This window comes from Otolemur garnettii, unplaced genomic scaffold, assembly GCF_000181295.1.
Source record: "Otolemur garnettii isolate 467f Iridium unplaced genomic scaffold, OtoGar3 scaffold00009, whole genome shotgun sequence".
NCBI classification, from domain to species: domain Eukaryota; kingdom Metazoa; phylum Chordata; class Mammalia; order Primates; family Galagidae; genus Otolemur; species Otolemur garnettii.
Window position 1 is genome coordinate 5628631 of NW_003852404.1, and position 17676 is coordinate 5646306.

The following is a 17676-nucleotide window of genomic DNA, read 5'->3' on the forward strand; positions in this document are numbered from 1 at the left end:
TCATTGTTGTTTGGCGGGTCCGGGCTGGGGATTCGAACCCGCCACCTTAGGTGTACGTGGCTGGCGCCTTAGCCGGTTGAGCCATAGGCGCCGAGCCAGAAGGGGTCCTCTTAGCAGTGAAGGTACCTGTTTAACATTTATTTCCTCCATAAATCAGAGGGAGGCCACCTCTCACAGATCCTAGGTGATGACAGAACAGGTTTGGGAAATGACTTCACCCTGGTCTTGTTTTTTCCAGATGCAATCACTGTATCCAATGGAGGGCGGATCATGCGTTCCTGGGAGACTAACATTGGGGGCCTGAACTGGGAGATAACCTTGGACAGTGGCAGGTAGGGGAAGAAATTGGATTTTATCTTGACTGAGTTTGCTAGAACACAGAAAGCAATTCTAGACATTGTGTTTTTTTCCGAGGGACCCTGAAAAGCCAACAGATACTAAATGTGAATATAAATTGCCCAGTTCTCAATGTGCCTGAGGTTATGGAACATATGTTTACTTAGCCAACATTTACTGAGCACCTATTAGGTGCAGCTCTGTGCCAGGTGCAGTGTTTGTTCTTGTACTTGAATGCTTTTCTTAATCTCAGCAGGCCTTGTGAGTTTCAAAATGTTTTAGATGTAAGAATATAATATAAAACTTTGAGTATTTCAGTTGTATGTTCAGAGAACAGTTTAAGCTGTTACATCCTTGCTATGGTTGTTTAAATGATAGGGCCATTTGCATTGGCGTCTACATCTTCTGATAGAATTAACTCAGTAAATACTTGGTGAGCCCCTAGGCAAGGGCAACAGATGTGAGTGTGAGACAGTTTCTGTCATCAAGGACGTCACTGTCTGCTGGGGAAGCAGGCATGCAGCCCAGTAATGAAGCACTGTCTTATGGGTGTGTGGGAGAGGGAGAGGGTTGGTCCAGTTGTTGTGAAGTCCCAGGGGAGGGAGGGAACAACCCTTAGGAGATTATGGGAATTTTAGGGAAGCAGTATGGCTGAATGGGTTACAAGTATAGACTCTTAAATTGGGTAATGAGAGACAGAGCCAGGATTAGGATCTAGGTATGTTTGACCCCAAAGCCTATTTCCTTACCCACCCAGCAACAGTGGTAGCATTCCAGACCATCTCCTGTAGTCCAGGGCTCTGCAGGGGTGAGCATCACTCAGCCTGTGCCTGTGCTCAGTTTCCAGGCACTTGGGCTAGTTGGTCTGCAGGAGTCAGTGAGGTACGTCGCAGTCCTGAAGAAGACAACTCTTGCCCTTCATCACCTCTCTAGCGGGCATCTCAAGTGGGTGGAACATCTCCCAGAAAGGTAAGGCTGCCTTCTCTTTTTTTTTTTTTTTTGAGACAGATCCTCAAGCTGTCCCCCTGGGTAGAGTGCCGTGGCATTACAGCTCACAGCAACCTCCAACTCCTGGGCTCAAGCGAGTCTCCTGCCTCAGCCTCCCAAGTAGCTGGGACCACAGGCGCCCGCCACAATGCCTGGCCATTTTTTGGTTGCAGCCATCATTGTTGTTTGGCGGGTCGGGCTGGGGATTTGAACCCGCCACCTTAGGTGTACGTGGCTGGCGCCTTAGCCGGTTGAGCTATAGGTGCCGAGCCAAGGCTGCCTTCTCATAGGCGACAGCTGCTTTGCCCTGCTCTCTACAGGACCCTCTTTTTCTGTTTCTTTTCTTTCTTTTTTTTTTTTTTTGAGATAGAGTCTCCCTTCGTTGCCCTTAGTAGAATGTAGTGGCGTCCTAGCTCATAGCAACCTCAAACTCTTAGGCTCAAGCAGTTCTCTTCTTGCCTTAGCCTCCCAAGTAGCTGGGACTACAGGCACCTGCCACAACACCTGGCTATTTTTAGAGACGAGGTCTTACTCTGGCTCAGGCTGGTATCAAACTTGTGAGCTCAGGCAGTCCACCCGCCTTGGCCTCCCAGAGTGATGGGATTACACGCTTGAGCCACCGTGCATGCCCCAGGACCCTCTTTTTCCTTGCTGGTCCTGTGATTGGTGCCCTTTAGGCCTCCTGGTGTTGCTACTTTAAGAATACATAGAAATCTGACTTTTTCTTTTCTTTTTTTTTTTTTTTTTTTTGAGATGGAGTCTCACTCTGTCATCCTGGGTAGAGTGCCATGGCATCATCATAGCCCACAGGAACCTCAGACTCCTGGGCTCAAGCAGTCCTCCTGCTTCAGCCTCCTGAGTATCTGGGACTTTAGGCATGTGCCACAACTCCCTGGTAGTTTTTAATAGAGAAGGGATCTCTTGCTCAGGCTAGTCTCGAACTCCTAAGCTCAAATGATCCTCCTGCCCTAGGATGACAGGTGTGAGCCACCACATCTGGCCTAGAAATCTGATTTTTAAGTATAATCTCAGTTCTAAATGTTGACAATTCAAATTTAAAACAAACAAACAAAATCCAAATTGTATGAAGGAAACCAGACCTACCGGGGGGATTGCTGGTTTGTGACATCTGGCTGAGGAGTGGCAGTCCGGTTTTGGGAGGCCCCTGAGGATACTCCTCTGCTGGGACTACAGCTGTTTCCCTCTCCTTTTTCTTCCCTCTCTTAGTGACAGCATCCACTACCAGATGGTGTATTCCTACGGCTCTGGGGTGGTGTGGGCCCTTGGAGTTGTTCCCTTCAGCCACGTGAACATTGTCAAGTTTAACGTGGAGGATGGAGAGATTGTTCAGCAGGTAAAGCAGGGCATCAGGGTCAAAGACCCTTGTGAACAGGGAGGGGAGTGGATAGAGGGCTTCGTACTGGGGGCCAGGGACCTTTCATGGGCAAATGCAAAAGCCATTTATGATCCTGATTCTGATCCTTTGCCAGCTGCCTTCTCATCAGGCATTTATTTAAGGCATTTGTATTTGCTTGTGATACTTTTCTGGGGTGGCTACACTTAAAATTATATAGACCTAGTCACTGCCTATAAGTATCTTCCAAGATAATGCTGTAAAATAATGGTAGGAAACCAGATATAACAAATACAGTGGAGAAATGTTTTTTTAAGTGTTAGGTATTTAGAATTATCTGGTGTATTTTTCCAGTGACCAGAAAGAAAATCCTGATTTTTTTCCTTCAGTTTTGGGGGTTCTTGGGAGTCTAGGGGTGTGGGGTTTGGGGGATAGGAAGAACTCCTATGGAACCAATGAGGAAGAACACCTAACGGACACCTAGCAGTATTCTGGCAGTGATATTGCTGGTGAGCTAAGAGGGAAATGTCAAGATCCTTCACGATCTCTTACAATGTCTTTCTCACAGGTCAGGGTTTCGACTCCATGGTTGCAACGTCTTGCTGGTGCCTGTGGCGTGGTGGATGAGGCTGTCCTGGTGTGTCCTGACCCAAGTTCTCGTTCCCTCCAAACTCTGGCCCTGGAGACAGAGTGGGAGTTGAGGCAGATCCCACTGCAGGTGAGAGGCTCCAGCTCCTTCTCCTGGCCTGAGGAATGATCTTCAAGGCTTAGAAAGGTCAGCCTCTGAAGGGTCTTTCTCCCAGTGTCACTGCTTCCTCCTGAGCTATGGCAGCTGGGGGGTGAAGTTCAGGTCTCTGGCTTAACTGGTGTAAAGGGAAATGGGGCACACTGTCCCCTTTGGAGAACTTGAACAGGAACTTCTGGAGTCACCTGCCATGGCCAAGTTACTTCCCCTGGCAAAGTGGGGCAGAGGATGTGAGCCTGGGTGGGTCAGTGACTTGTCAGCTTCTGTCTCTGATTCTCCTCCTTCTTGCCTCCTAGTCTCTCGACTTAGAATTTGGAAGTGGATTCCAACCCCGGATCCTCCCCACACAGCCCAACCCAGTGGATCCTTCTCGGGCCCAGTTCTTCTTGCAGTTGTCCCCAAACCACTACGCTCTACTGCATTACCATCATGGGGTCCTGAGTCTGCTTAAAAACTTCCCCCAGGTAACTATAGGCAGGATGGTTTCCTGGGATTCTGGAGGATCTAGCTGTGATGCGGATGCTAGAAGGCAGTGTCTTTGAATCTGGAGACATTTGCCCTTAAGCATGGGATATTTTTTTTTCTTTTTTTGAAACAGAGCCTCAAGCTGTCCCCCTGGGTAGAGTGCCATGGCTTCACTGCTCACAGCAGTCTCCAACTCCTGGGCTCAAGCGAGTCTCCTGCCTCAGCCTCCCAAGTAGCTGGGACCACAGGCGCCCGCCACAACGCCCGGCTATTTTTTGGTTGCAGCCATCATTGTTGTTTGGCGGGCCCGGGCTGGGGATTCGAACCCGCCACCTTAGGTGTATGTGGCTGGCGCCTTAGCCACTTGAGCCACAGGTGCCGAGCCGGGATTTTTTTTTTTGAGACAGACTTTCATTTTGTCACCCTCAGTAGAGTGCAGTGGCATCACAGCTCACAGCAACCTCCAGTTCTTGGGCTTAGGCAGTTCTCTTGCCTCAACCTTCCGAGGAGCTGGGACTACAGGTGCCCGCCCCAATGCCTGGCTATTTTTTTTGTTGCAGTTTGGCTGGGACTGGGTTTGAACCTGGCACCCTCAGTATATGGGGCCGGCGCCCTACTCACTGAGCCACAGGTGCCGCCCTTAAGCCTGGGGTTGATGGCACCTTCTCATAAGTGGTTTGAGAGGGGTACCTTATAGTGGAAATGGTGTACTTTTTCTTCTGAGTGTTACAAAGGACCTTTAGAGTAAAACTAGTGCCTTCCTTTGAGTTCACAGGAAAGTGGGGGATATAAATTAGATAGACACTAAGAGCAGCGTGGGATTTAGGACTGGGCTATGCCTGTGTGGGAGGTAGAGGAGAGCTCTGTGTTCACCTGTCACTGCATCTGGGGCCTCATTTGCTCTCAACTGCTCTGGCTAATATGCTCCATAGTGGGGAACACTTTCAACTCCAAGGCCCAGGGGCCTTCCCAGAGAAGCAACCCTGGAAGCAGCAAGGCTGCTGGCTACTACAGGTCCCACATAGGAGCTGACACCTTGCTTTTCCCCCAGACTGCCCTAGTGAGCTTTGCCACCACTGGAGAGAAGACGGTAGCTGCAGTCATGACCTGTCGAAATGAAGTCGTGAGTATTGAGAACAGTATTCCTGGAACACTGAGAATCAGAAGTCTGGGCACAGTTGCATGGTCAGCTTGAAGTGAGAAATGAGGTCTCACCTCATCTATAGAGCTTTCTGCACGTGCCTTTTCTCCCCAGGAATGAGATCCTAATATGATGGCCTCGTTTTCATGTGGGACGCTTAAGGGTTGCGTAGGCTTTGTGGGCAGGGTGAGAAATGAGATTTGCCTTCTCCCAAGAAAACATAGAAACAAAAGCCTCACTTTGATGATTGGGAAGTGACTCTTTGGCTGAATTTTCTCTTGTCCTTCTCTTTCTCATAGCAGAAACCTAGCCATTCTGAAGATGGGTCACTGGGGAGCTTTTCGGAGAAGTCTAGTCCAAAGGTAATGTATGGCATTGGACAGTGTGCCAGGCCTAGAGACACAGGCCGCTAGGGGAGGTGGGGAAGTAGTGTGGGCTAGGTGCAGGCCTCAGACTTCCCAGACTTCTCAGCTTCAGACAGGGCTTCCTGGCTCCTGCAGATTGAATGTTTCTCTCGATCCCTTTTCACTGGGAGATTAGAAGGCAGAATTCCTGTATCTGTCCCTAACTACTTCCTTGTCTGGACCTCAGTTTCTGCATTGCTTTGGGGATCCTGCTGGTAGAGTTGAGTGGTAATCAGTGAGTTGCCCTGAGGCAGGAGTATGAGACTGAGGCTGGTGGCTTCCTGTCCAGGCTCACAGTCTTTCCTCTCTTGGGGGGGTCACTGCTACATTGTACTGGCTTCTTTCCAAGATAAATATAGAAACTGTGGTTTATTTATTTATTTATTTTTTAGAGACAAAGTCTTGTTTTGTCGCCCTCGGTAGAGGGCTGTAGAGTCATAGCTCACAGCAACTTCCAACTCCTGGGCTTAGGTGATTCTCTTGCCTCAGCCTCCTGAGTAGCTGGGAGTACAGGTGCCCGCCACAACGCCCAGCTATTTTTTTGTTGCAGTTTGGCTGGGACAGGGTTTGAACCCACTACCCTCAGTATATGGGCCCGGCGCCCTACCCACTGAGCCACAGGCACTGCCCTATAGTTTCATTTATTAACCCAGGTATCTCATTTCTGCCTTAGGATTTAGCTTTCTTTTCTCCTTTATTTTCCTTGGAAATGTTTCTTCTTTTCAACTGGCTCCTTCTCTAGGGTATTTGTCTCCAATCCTTGGACTTCCTTTGGGGTGACCTTTGGAGAAATACCTGTAGTTTACTTACACTGTCTGTACTCCTAGGACTCACTGGCTTGCTTCAATCAGACCTACACCATTAACCTCTACTTAGTAGAGACAGGTCGGCGGCTCCTGGACACCACGATCACATTTAGCCTGGAACAGAGTGGAACTCGGCCTGAGCGGGTGAGTCAGAGCCTTTGTCTTCAGACTGTCTTTTGGGTTTCCTAGCATGGGGCTTCATTCCCCCAGGGCCAGACCATAGCCATGGGTTCTGGATTGGGGCTCTCTCTTGTTCTTACTGAGCCGCTGACTTCTCATAAATCATGGTCAAAGCAGTTAACATTTATGCCAAGTCGTCACTTTGTTCTTGGTCCTTTCCTAAGCTTTTCACTTACATGTTAATTGATTTAACCCTCTCAAGAGCCTGGTGAGTAGTTATTATTGCTGTGGTTTTACAAATGATACTGTGGTCTAGTAGGATTTATTACCCTCTCCAGAATCACAGAGCTAGTAAGAGGTGTTGCTGGGGTTCAGACTCAGGCCTGTCTAACGCCACAGCCTGCACGCTTAGTCACTACCCAGTATTGCCTCTGTGTTCAGTCATGCTCCCCAACTTCTTGGCTACTGGCTTCTTCAGATCTAAAATGGAAAGTCTAATCTTGACCTCCTGCTCGCTTTGTGAGGTGTGATTAGAGCACCGATAAATGGCATAGGTCCATGAGGTACTCAAGTTCCTCCATAGGAAGGCCCGAGAGAACCAGCATCAGTGTCGTGGTGGCTCCTTGGGATATGTATCTTCTCTGGCATCCCGATAATAGCTGTGTTATTTAGACATCAAGTGATTCCATAACCTGGACCTCTGCCAACTCCTCAAGCTTTGTATCATGGGATCTGGTGCCCTCAGAGGCATTTGGATTCTCCCCTCAGTAATCTTGACTGTTTGGCTTATAGCTGTACATCCAGGTGTTCTTGAAAAAGGATGACTCAGTGGGCTACCGGGCCTTGGTGCAGACGGAAGACCATCTGCTGCTTTTCCTGCAGCAGCTGGGTAAGTAGATCTTTCACCCCGGTTTATTCCCAAGCCTGCCTGTGAGCTCCTGTCAGGCAGTTTTTTGGAGGCTGTGGACAGGCTTCTGGGAAAGGTTCAAGTGGAGTGTGCCAAGCCACTTTTTCCAAGCCACATTTCGCCTGCTTTTGAATACTCCCTTAGCATTCTAGGGTGGGAGACAGAACTTTTCTTCCATAACCTGTTGTTTTTGACAAGCTGCAGTGATCCCTGAGTCGCCTAGAAGTCCCTTCAGAAGATCCGGTAGGCAGGCTTAGCTTTCGTAAACTGTTTCTGTAGCAGGCAAGACGGTGCTGTGGAGCCGCGAGGAGTCCCTGGCCGAGGTGGTGTGCCTGGAGATGGTGGACCTCCCCCTGACTGGGGCACAGGCTGAGCTAGAAGGAGAATTTGGCAAAAAGGCAGGTATGAACCTAAGGGGTTGGGAAGCAGAGTTGCTGGAGGGGCTGCTCTGGGGTAGGCTTGTTCGTGGGACCACGAGGGACCCTGTGTCATGGCGTCCTGAGCTCAGCAGGTTGCCAGTATGTTCTGAATGAGCTCTGACCAGTTTCTAGTGTGTCTCTGGCCATGTGGTGTATATATCCATTCTTTTGTGTGCAAGAGTAAACTGTGAATCCCTGTAGGAAAAGATCCTGAGGGAAAAACATCTTAGTATAGTAACAGCTACCACTGCCTGAGTACTGAAAATCTGTCGGGCACCAGGCCAGGCACTGTTCACTCATCGTCATCCCCAAAGCAACAGCCCACATCTGCTGAGACGTGGTTGGGTTGATCCGGTCATTGTGAAGTAGCCCAGTACCCTCCGTCTGAGGCAGCCACAGTCATCCCAGTCCCTGAGATGAGTTTGATTTATTCTTCTCTGATCAGTTCTCCCCGCCCTCCTGCCATGCGTTCATCCAGCTCACCAGCAGAGAGTTTTGGGGGTGATCAGTCTGGGCCAGGCACCCTAGGAGGCATTCTGGATTTTCTTAAGCTGAGGATTAATTTGACTCTACTATTTATTTTTGCGGCCTGGATCCAGCGATTCAAGGTAAAACCTGCTTCTTGCTGCCCTGTTGCTCATTGCCTGCCCACATGGCTAACTTTTAGTTAATTTTTGTTCTTCCTGACTTGCATCATTACGGTACATTCCACATGTGTGTGGACTGCCATGCTTGTGATGTGTCCTGTTTGCCTTTCACTTCTCTTCCTTGAGCTGAGGTTGGTGGAAAGTAAGATAAGCAGAGGTACTATTCCTTTTTAGTGAATGTACCATGTACAGCACACATGCTAAATCCTGTGTGTGTATCATGTGATGATGTGATCATTGCAACAGCCTTATGGGTTACGTACTATTTTATAGATGAGGAACCAGAAGCCAGGTTAAGTACTATTCCCAGGTTTGCATAGTAGTATGTAATGGAGCTGGGATTTTAATCCAGAGACTTTGCTCTTTATCTTGCTACCTTGCATCTGTCACCAAATCTGTGGTCTCTCCTGGAGGCGATTTAAAGGGCAGTGGCCTCATTGATAGACTCAGGGATAGAGTGAACGCAGGCCCTGGGAATTGGTTATAAGTAGGTCTGTTGGATGCAAGTTAAACAGTTGGCAAGGTAGGAGTGAAGCAGTAGGGAATGGAAGTACCCATAATGATACACATTCACTCGCACCCCTGAACCCCCACACCTGTACCTCTTCTGGCTTTGTCGTGGCACCTCTGACCATCCTGGATGTGGGGCTGTGGTGGAGACATTCACAGCATGGCTGCATCCTGCATGGCTGATCCCTGACAGCTTAGTCTCCTATTTAATGGTTTAGGCAGGTAAAGTCGTAAGGGCCAGGTAAGTAATTTTTGGAAGCTCTTGCATGGCTATACCTGAGTGTGAGACTGTGGGCCTCAGACACATGATTGGCCCTCGGGCTCGTGGTCTGGAGTGTGGACTTTAACACTCTTTAGGAAGCTGGAGCCCTAGTCTGATGCAGAGTGCTTTCCCTTTTCCTGATACCAGACGGCCTCCTGGGGATGTTCCTGAAGCGCCTTTCATCTCAGCTCATCCTGCTGCAAGCCTGGACTTCCCACCTCTGGAAAATGTTTTATGATGCTCGCAAGCCCCGAAGTCAGATCAAGAATGAGATCAACATCGATACTCTGGCCAGAGATGAATTCAACCTTCAGAAGATGATGGTGATGGTAACAGCCTCGGGCAAGGTGAGCAGTGTTTACACCTCAAGTCTGGAAGCTTTTGAAGTTTGGGGGTGGGAAACCAAAGGCCTTTGGTAGGGGGTAGTACTGGTTCTAACTTTCAAGGATAGAATCAGTTCTTTGGTTTTTCTTTCTGGTTGTGCACCAAGTATTTGTTTATCTTGCAGCTTTTTGGCATCGAGAGCAGCTCTGGCACCATCCTGTGGAAACAGTATCTACCCAATGTCAAGCCAGACTCCTCTTTCAAACTGATGGTCCAGAGAACTACCGCTCACTTCCCTCACCCCCCACAGTGCACCCTCCTGGTGAAGGACAAGGTGAGGCTGCCCCCCTCTGACTTGAGCCAGCATGTCTAATTCTTGGTCAGGTTTGGAGCCAGACAGTTTTTCTTTTTTCATTTTTTTTTTTGAGATTGAGTTTCATTTTGTCACCCTCAGTCGAGTGCTATGATGTCATAGCTCACAGTAACCTCAAACTCTTGGGTTCAAGAGATTCTCTTGCCTCAGCCTCCCAAGTAGCTGGGACTACAGGCACCTGCCACAACACCTGGCTATTTTTATAGATGGGGTCTCTCTGTTGCTCAGGCTGGTCTCAAACCAGTGAGCTCAGGCAATCCACCCGCCTCAGCCTCCCAGAGTGATGGGATTATAGGCATGAGCCTCCATGCCTGGCCTAGTTTGTCTTTTTTCTTTGAGCTTTTTTGCTCTTTTGCAACTGAAATTTCTTTTATCCCTTTGGAATTCTATGAGAGTTAAAGAGAAATATTCAGCAGTTAGAACTCTTTCTTTCTTTTTCGTTTTTTTTTTTTCTGAGACAGAGCCTCAAGCTATCGCCCTGGGTAGAATGCGTGGTGTCACAGTTCACAGCAACCTCAAACTCCTGGGCTTAAGTGATTCTCTTGCCTCCGCCTCCCAAGTAGCTGGGACTACCGGCACCCCCACAATGCCCGGCTATTTTCTGGTTGTAGTTGTCCTTGTCGTTTGGCAGGCCTGGGCTGGATTCGAACCCGCCAGCCCAGGTGTATGTGGCTGGTGCCTTAGCCACTTGAGCTACAAGCACCACCAGAACTCTTTTCTTCCAGTCTCGTACTGGGTGGCGGAAATGTCCGGCGCTGGTGAGGAATTGACTGTAAAGTGAGTGCGACTTCACTGCCTCCGTAGGAAGCCAGCTCTCTTCCTTTCTAAATGTAGGATGTGTTGGCAGCTGAGTGGCTGGTTTTTCTTCTTTCTATGAGGAAGAGCAGGACACTGTTATTTGTGTCCCTGCCTCCCAGCATCAGAATGGGTTTTTGTGGATTCATTGCAGAGGTGGGAAGGGGCCTTGGTAGACATGCTGCTGGAATGGCCACTCTGGGGTTGCTGAATTGGTACTTGACCTTTGGATTTGTTCTTCAGCATGTCTAGTTTTTGGTTAGGTTTGGAGCAAGTTGATCTTTTTTCTTTTGACACAAGAGTATTATTTGCCTAGGCGACCATTTACCTTCAGTCAGGAATTTATTTTCCACAAAGAGAGCCAAGACTAGGGAACCCCTTGCAGTTGAAGTCCCAGCTCCTCAGATTTGCTCTTAGGTTTGTTCTTTTTTTTTGAGACAGAGTCTCATTATGTGAGCCCCCAATAGAGTGCCGTGGTATCACAGCAGCCTCAAACTCCTGGGCTTAGGTGATTCTCTTGCCTCAGCCTCCAGAGTAGCTGGGACTACAGGCATGTGCCACAATTCCTGGCTGTTTTTTTTGTTGTTGTTATTGTTGTAGTTGTCATTGTTGTTTGACAGGCCCAGGCTAGATTTGAACCCACCAGCTCTGTGTATGTGGCTGGTGTCCTAGGCGCTGAGCCAGTTTGTTCATTCTTTTCATGTTGATGGAGCCTGACAGTCTGTCTATTTTAGGAAACGGGAATGAGTTCTCTGTATGTCTTCAATCCCATATTTGGGAAGTGGAGTCAGGTGGCTCCCCCAGTGCTGAAGCGCCCCATCTTGCAGTCCTTGCTTCTTCCAATCATGGATCAAGACTATGCCAAGGTGTTGCTGTTGATAGATGACGAGTACAAGGTAGGGCATCTGCAGTGGGGATGGAGAACATCCGAATGGAGCTGGGTGCAGGGCGGGGTGGTAAATCACAGTCTGCAAATCAGAGGTCCTGTGCTGTCTGCAGCCAGCACGTGTTTGGGCTCTGAGGCCATCCCTAAGAGACATTGCTGTTTCTGGACTTAACAACAATGCAGGGCTTTTATTTTTTTAATTTAATTTTTTATTAAATCATAACTATATACATTTACGGGGTCCAATGTGATGATTTGATATGCAACGTGGAATACTGAAATTAAACTGATTAACATAACTATTGCCTCACTTATTCTTTGTGGCAAGACATTTATAATTTACTCTTAGTTATTTTGAAATGTACCCTTGCATTATGCACATTAGACAAGATCCCACCAATTGCCCTCCTCCCTCTCCTCCCCCTTCCTCCTCTCACCTCCCTCTTGCTAGACTATATTTGTGTTTTATCATTTGTATGCATATGCAAGTGTTTATATATTGGTTTCATAATAGTATTGAGTACACTGGACACTTTTTTTCCTTTCTGGAGATATTTTACTAGGAAGAATATATTCCAGCTCCATCCAGGTAAACATAAAAGATGTAAATAGTATGCCATGGTATACATATACCACAATTTGTTAATCTATTCATGGATTAATGGACAGAAAATGCAGGTTTTTAATAGAATTAATGTAAGCTCTAAGCTGAGTTTAGTTTAGTTTAATTCTTTTTCAGGTTTAGTGTTTTATTCTTAAGATTGTCTTTAATGGGGAAATAGTAATGAGTCTTGGGAAACTGGGTTTACAGATTTCTTTCCATAAACCATTTCCTGGGGCTTTCTGGGCTTTTCTAGGTCACAGCTTTCCCAGCCACTCGGAATGTCTTGCGACAGCTCCATGAGCTTGCCCCTTCCATCTTCTTCTATCTGGTGGATGCAGAGCAGGGACGACTGAGTGGATATCGGCTTCGAAAGGTGAGGAAGGGGCAGCCTGGCCGGACCCTTTGTGGGGGGAGGTGGTTGTTTCCTGGTCATTTGGCTGAGTAGTGAACTATGCTCCTCATTCTACTGTAAACATAATCCTGATGTCTGATGGAAAGTCTGTCATTTTTTCATATTTATTAGGTAGTTACTACATTGCAGGCATAGTTCTAGGTGCTGTGGATGGATCAGTGCAGACTGGACCAAGTCTCTGCCCTCATAGAGTCTTCATTCACAGTTTTTTGTTTTAGGGGTTTTTTTTTGCAGTTTTTCACTGGGGCTGGGTTTGAACCCTCCACCTCTGGCATATGGGGCCGGCACCGTACCCCTTTGAGCCACAGGCGCCACCCAGTTTATTTTTTTTTGAGACAGAGTCTCTATGGCCCTAGGTAGAGTGCCGTGGTGTTGTAGCTCAGAGCAACCTCAAACTCTTGGGCTCAAGTGATCCTCTTGTCTCAGTCTCCCAAGTAGCTGGGACTATAGGCTCCCACCACAACATCTGGTCAGTTGTTTTCTGTTTTTAGTAGAGATGGGGTCTTGAACTTCTGAGTTCAAGCAATCTACCTGCTTTGGCCTCCCAGAGTGCTATGATTGGAGCCACTGTGCCAGCCCATATTCCTTTTCTACTGTAGAAAGGAGGAACTTTTTTTTATTCTTGGAGGAGGGGGGTTGGAAAGTAGGAATGGGTTTGAGTAATGAGTTGTACTTTTATACAAAAATGATGTTAATGACAGATTCTTGATAGAATGCATGCTTTGAATTTTTTTCTAGAATTGGGATCAGTTTGCTTTGACCCTGACATCCTTTAGCCCAACTCTTATAAATAGTGATACTCATTGGCTTTGAAGTCTAGCTCTGATTATAAGGGGCTGGCCTTGGCCTTGTTAACAGGACTGCATGGAGTGGAAAAGACCTTTGTGGTATGCACTCAGCAGAGAGGCTTCCCATTCTGTCTCATGAGCCTCTTGAGAGGTTAAACGCTTGGGCCTGTCTACCTGGATTTGAAGCTGAGTTTTATCACTTATTAACTTGATAACATTAGGCATATTATGTCTCTGGCCCTTTATTTTCTTGTCTATAAAATAAGTTGATAATAGCACCTACTTCGTAAAGTTGTTGTGAGGAATCAGTGAGTTAATACATGGAAATTACATAATATAATGCCTAGCACACGGGCAATGACATCTAAGTTTGAGTTTTTGCTGTTTTGAAAACGCAGTGCCCTTTCCTGGCATTTGGTAATAGCCGATCTTTAGTATAAACAGTGTTGGCAATAGTCTGCCCAGAAGACACATCCTTTACTCTTGTGGGTGAAAATAAACTTGTCCTTTCAAGTTGATAAAAAGGAACCTTGAAAGAGATGGTTCTGGGTGGCGCCCATGGCTCAGTGGGTAGGGCGCCAGCCCCATATACCGAGGGTAATGGGTTCAAACCCGGCCCCAGCCAAACTGCAACAAAAAAATAGCCGGACGTTGTGGCGGGCTCTTGTAGTCCCAGCTACTTGGGAGACCGAGGCAAGAGAATCGCCTAAGCGCAGGAGTTGGAGGTTGCTGTGAGCTGTGATGTTACAGCACTCTATGGAGAGGGAAAAGTGAGACTCTGTCTTATAAAAAAAAAAAAAAGACCTGTAATGTTATTTAAGCACAAATGTTGATCTCCTGCTTTCCTATGATCATAAAGAACTATACAGGAAATGTTTGGAGCTTCCTTTCTCCCTTAGTAATTCAGTGCTGGCCCCAGTGTACAGAGATCTTAGATTTTAGTATTGAATGGTACATTTTCTTGAGTATTTCCTCCTCAGACAAACAATGGGCTCCTATTCAGTATTCTCCTTTTTTACTGGCTATTAGTATCTTAATCAAAATCTAAAACTACTTTTTAAACTAGATTTTTTTTTCCCCTTAGATAAGATCTCACTCTATTGCCTGGGTTAGAATGCAGTGTTATTGTCATAGCTCACTGCAACCTCAAATTCCTGAGCTCAAGCTATTCTTCTGGCTTAGCCTCCCAAGTAACTGGTTACTTCTGGTGTGTGCCACCATGCCTGGCTAATTTTTCTATTGTTTGTAGAAACAGAGTTTTACTACAAAACCCTGCTTCAGCTGGTCTTAAAACCCTGGCCTCAAGCAATCTTCCCACCTGGCCTCCCAAAGTGCTGGGATTATAGGTGTGAGCTGCCACACCTGACGCATAAACTAGATCTTTATTGCCATTTTTCTAGTTCTAATCTCTCTTTCTTCCAGCATAAAGGCCTGTAATGAGCTGCAGGACATGCCCATTTTTCACAGTTGCAGTTCTAAGTGTGCTTTCCTGGTTATAGGCTCTTTTGCTCCTCTCCTAGGATCTTACCACTGAACTGAGTTGGGAGCTAACCATTCCCCCAGAAGTACAGCGGATCGTCACGGTGAAGGGGAAACGCAGCAGCGAGCACGTTCATTCCCAGGGCCGTGTGATGGGGGACCGCAGTGTGCTCTACAAGGTACAGCCAGCACGCTGGCATAGTGCAAGGGCTTTAGAATCAGGCACATAGGGCCTTGATGTCTGGCTGCAGGACTTGGTGTGTATATGACCTTTGGCAAGTTACTTAATCCCTTTGAGCCTTAATTTATTGTCTGTGAAATGGGCATAATACACCCTCCTCCTAGGGTTGTTGTGGTGATCACTCATGCTTAGTCCAGTGCCTAGCATATGGTCATACCCAGTAGGTGTTAGCTCTTATTTTTATTAGTGATAGTACTGATTTAGCATTATTCATTCTGAGATTAAACCTTAGGTGAGCCATCAGAAACTCCATCTTTTCTAGTTAGTGGTAAAGGGAGGGAGACAGAGGTGATGGTGGGCTACACAACTATTATGGGAGAGAGTATATCCATGGTAGTAATGAGCATTCATTACACCCTCTGGCACAGCAGGGACTGAGTTGGAGGAGGTGTGAGAGAATAGAACAGAGAGACCATGAACTCAACAGGGAAGTCCCTCACTAAGCATGAGGTAGTGCAGCAGAGCGGAAGCCTCAAGGTGGATTGTCAGTTTCACACTTGGCTCTGCTGTTGGCTGGCTGTTCATCTCTTATGCTACCTAAACCTTGATTTTCACCAATAGAATGGGGATGATATTGTAGTACTAACATCAGAGGATTTATTATAAATAGGTAGATTATATAGTATATTAGAAAGTGACCAGTTCTATAGAGATTAAGTCTGAGAGGAGCCCTGGATGAGAAGGGAATATAATTTAGAATAAGGTGGCTAAGGAAGGGCTCCTTGAGAAAGTGCAGTGAGAGAACACTTGAGTTGGGAAGTGAGTTGTGTGGATATCTGGGGGAACACCCTTCCAGGTGGAAAAGCTGGGGTATGCCTGCTGTGTTTAAGAAAGAAAAGGCAAAGAGGACTAGGTGATTAGAAGAGGGTGAGAAGGGAGCCTTGGGGCTGCTGGTTCAGAGGGCGATGGGGCCAGATTATAGGTCATCATTTGGAGCCAGGTGAGGAGCCACTAGGAAGTTTTGAGCAGAGAAGTAACATGAATGACTAAGATTCCACAGGCTCATTTGATCTAGACAAGGAGGAAAGCAGCCAGACAACCAGTTTGGCTGTTGTAACCCACAGTGGATGATGGCAGCTGAAACTTGGCTGGCAGCAGTGGGAAGGAGGGCTCAGAGTCTGGATACATTTGGAGGTCAAGTGAATAGGATACGTCAATGGGTATGTGTGTTAGAGAGAAAGGAGTCAAGGGCAACTCCAGGCTTTAGGTTTTTAGACACTAAAGCATGGAATTGCCTGACTGGGGAGGACTGAGGGAAGAGCAGGTTTCAGGCTAGAACAGTTGAGTTTGGGACATGTTAAGATGAGATACCTAAGAAGAAATAATGAGATGGTAGTTGGTTGGTAAAGTCTGGAGTTCAGAGGAAAGCCTGGCTTGGATATATAAACTTGAGCATTGCCAGCACCCATAAATAGTGTTAAAACCATGATTTTGGCTGAGATCACTGTGAGGGTGAATGTAGATGGAAATGGCCAAGGCTGGGCACAGTGGTATGCCCCTGTACTCCCAGCTACTTGGAAAGGTGGAAGAATCATTTGAGCCCTGGAGGTCAAGTCTAGCCTGGGCAATATAGCAAGACCCCATATCAGTCAGTCAATCAATCAGTCATTTTAAAAATAAAAGAAATGCCCAACGCCTGAGTGCTACCTAGTGTGTTTCATCCTAGAGGAGATATAGAGAGACTGGAAGAAGAGGCCAGGAAGGCAGAAGGAAAATCTGGGAGTGGGTGTTTGGAAGGGAGTGATCACTTGTGTTATGTGGTATCCGTAGGCTAAGGTGAAGGCCAAGACTCATCCACTGGACATAGCAATGGGGAGGGCTCTGGTGACCTTGAGAACAGTTTTGGTGGAGAGAAAGGACAATGCTGGGTTAGTGTTCTTTGGTCAGTGAGGGACAGACCTGGATTTTATTGTGGGTTACTATTTGCTATCTATGACTTGAAAAGTTGCTCAACTACTTTAGGACTTCTCCTTATCTGCAAAATGTGGATAATAATAGCTACCTTGCAAGTTTGTTTAAAGAGATTAAATGAAATCCAAGACACCTGGCCTGGCACCCAGTTCCCAGCAGACAAGTGCAGTGATGAGAAACTCTATTCCCAGTTTCTCTGCAGGGCTGAAAAGCTGCAGGTTGGCCTAATGGCATGGAGCTTGCATTGGGGTGGAGCACACGGTGTCCCATCATGGTTCTGAAGGAGCTTTTCTCTCTCTGTCCCCAGAGCCTGAATCCTAACCTGCTGGCTGTGGTGACCGAGAGCACAGATGTGCACCATGAGCGCACCTTTATCGGCATCTTCCTCATCGATGGCATCACGGGGCGCATTGTCCACTCCTCTGTGCAGAAGAAGGCCAAGGGCCCTGTCCATATCGTGCACTCAGAGAACTGGGTGGTGGTAAGCAGTCACCACCAGGGTTACAAGGGAGCTCTAGAGGTCTTCCTGCATCTTAAATCCTTTTCCGAAATCTGGTTGCTGCTTTGTGTTTTCTTTCTTTCTTTCTTTTTTTTTTTTAAGAGACAGAATCCTATTTTGTCGCCCCTGGTAAAGTGCTGTGGCGTCACAGCTCACAGCAACCCCTAGCTCTTGGGCTCAGGCAATTCTCTTGCCTCAGCCTCCCAAGTAGCTGGGACTACAGGTTCTTGCCATAACACCTGGCTATTTTTTTTTTTTTTT

The 17676-nt window shown here is 47.2% G+C and overlaps 1 protein-coding gene across 1 annotated transcript in view; it reads left to right on the plus strand.

Annotated features, from left to right (window-relative positions):
* The first annotated feature begins 207 nt into the window (after positions 1-207).
* Positions 208-17676, plus strand: part of EMC1 (ER membrane protein complex subunit 1) — a 23834-nt gene continuing 6365 nt past the window's right edge. Inside the window, exons 1-16 of the mRNA XM_023509704.1 lie at positions 208-332; positions 1177-1305; positions 2551-2677; positions 3246-3395; positions 3719-3886; positions 4939-5010; positions 5331-5390; positions 6260-6382; positions 7151-7247; positions 7548-7667; positions 9251-9450; positions 9612-9761; positions 11330-11491; positions 12339-12458; positions 14806-14943; positions 17224-17397. Of these exons, the coding sequence (XP_023365472.1) occupies positions 271-332; positions 1177-1305; positions 2551-2677; positions 3246-3395; positions 3719-3886; positions 4939-5010; positions 5331-5390; positions 6260-6382; positions 7151-7247; positions 7548-7667; positions 9251-9450; positions 9612-9761; positions 11330-11491; positions 12339-12458; positions 14806-14943; positions 17224-17397 (2052 nt within the window). The 5' untranslated portion in view covers positions 208-270. The remainder of the gene's footprint in view (positions 333-1176; positions 1306-2550; positions 2678-3245; positions 3396-3718; positions 3887-4938; positions 5011-5330; positions 5391-6259; positions 6383-7150; positions 7248-7547; positions 7668-9250; positions 9451-9611; positions 9762-11329; positions 11492-12338; positions 12459-14805; positions 14944-17223; positions 17398-17676) is intronic.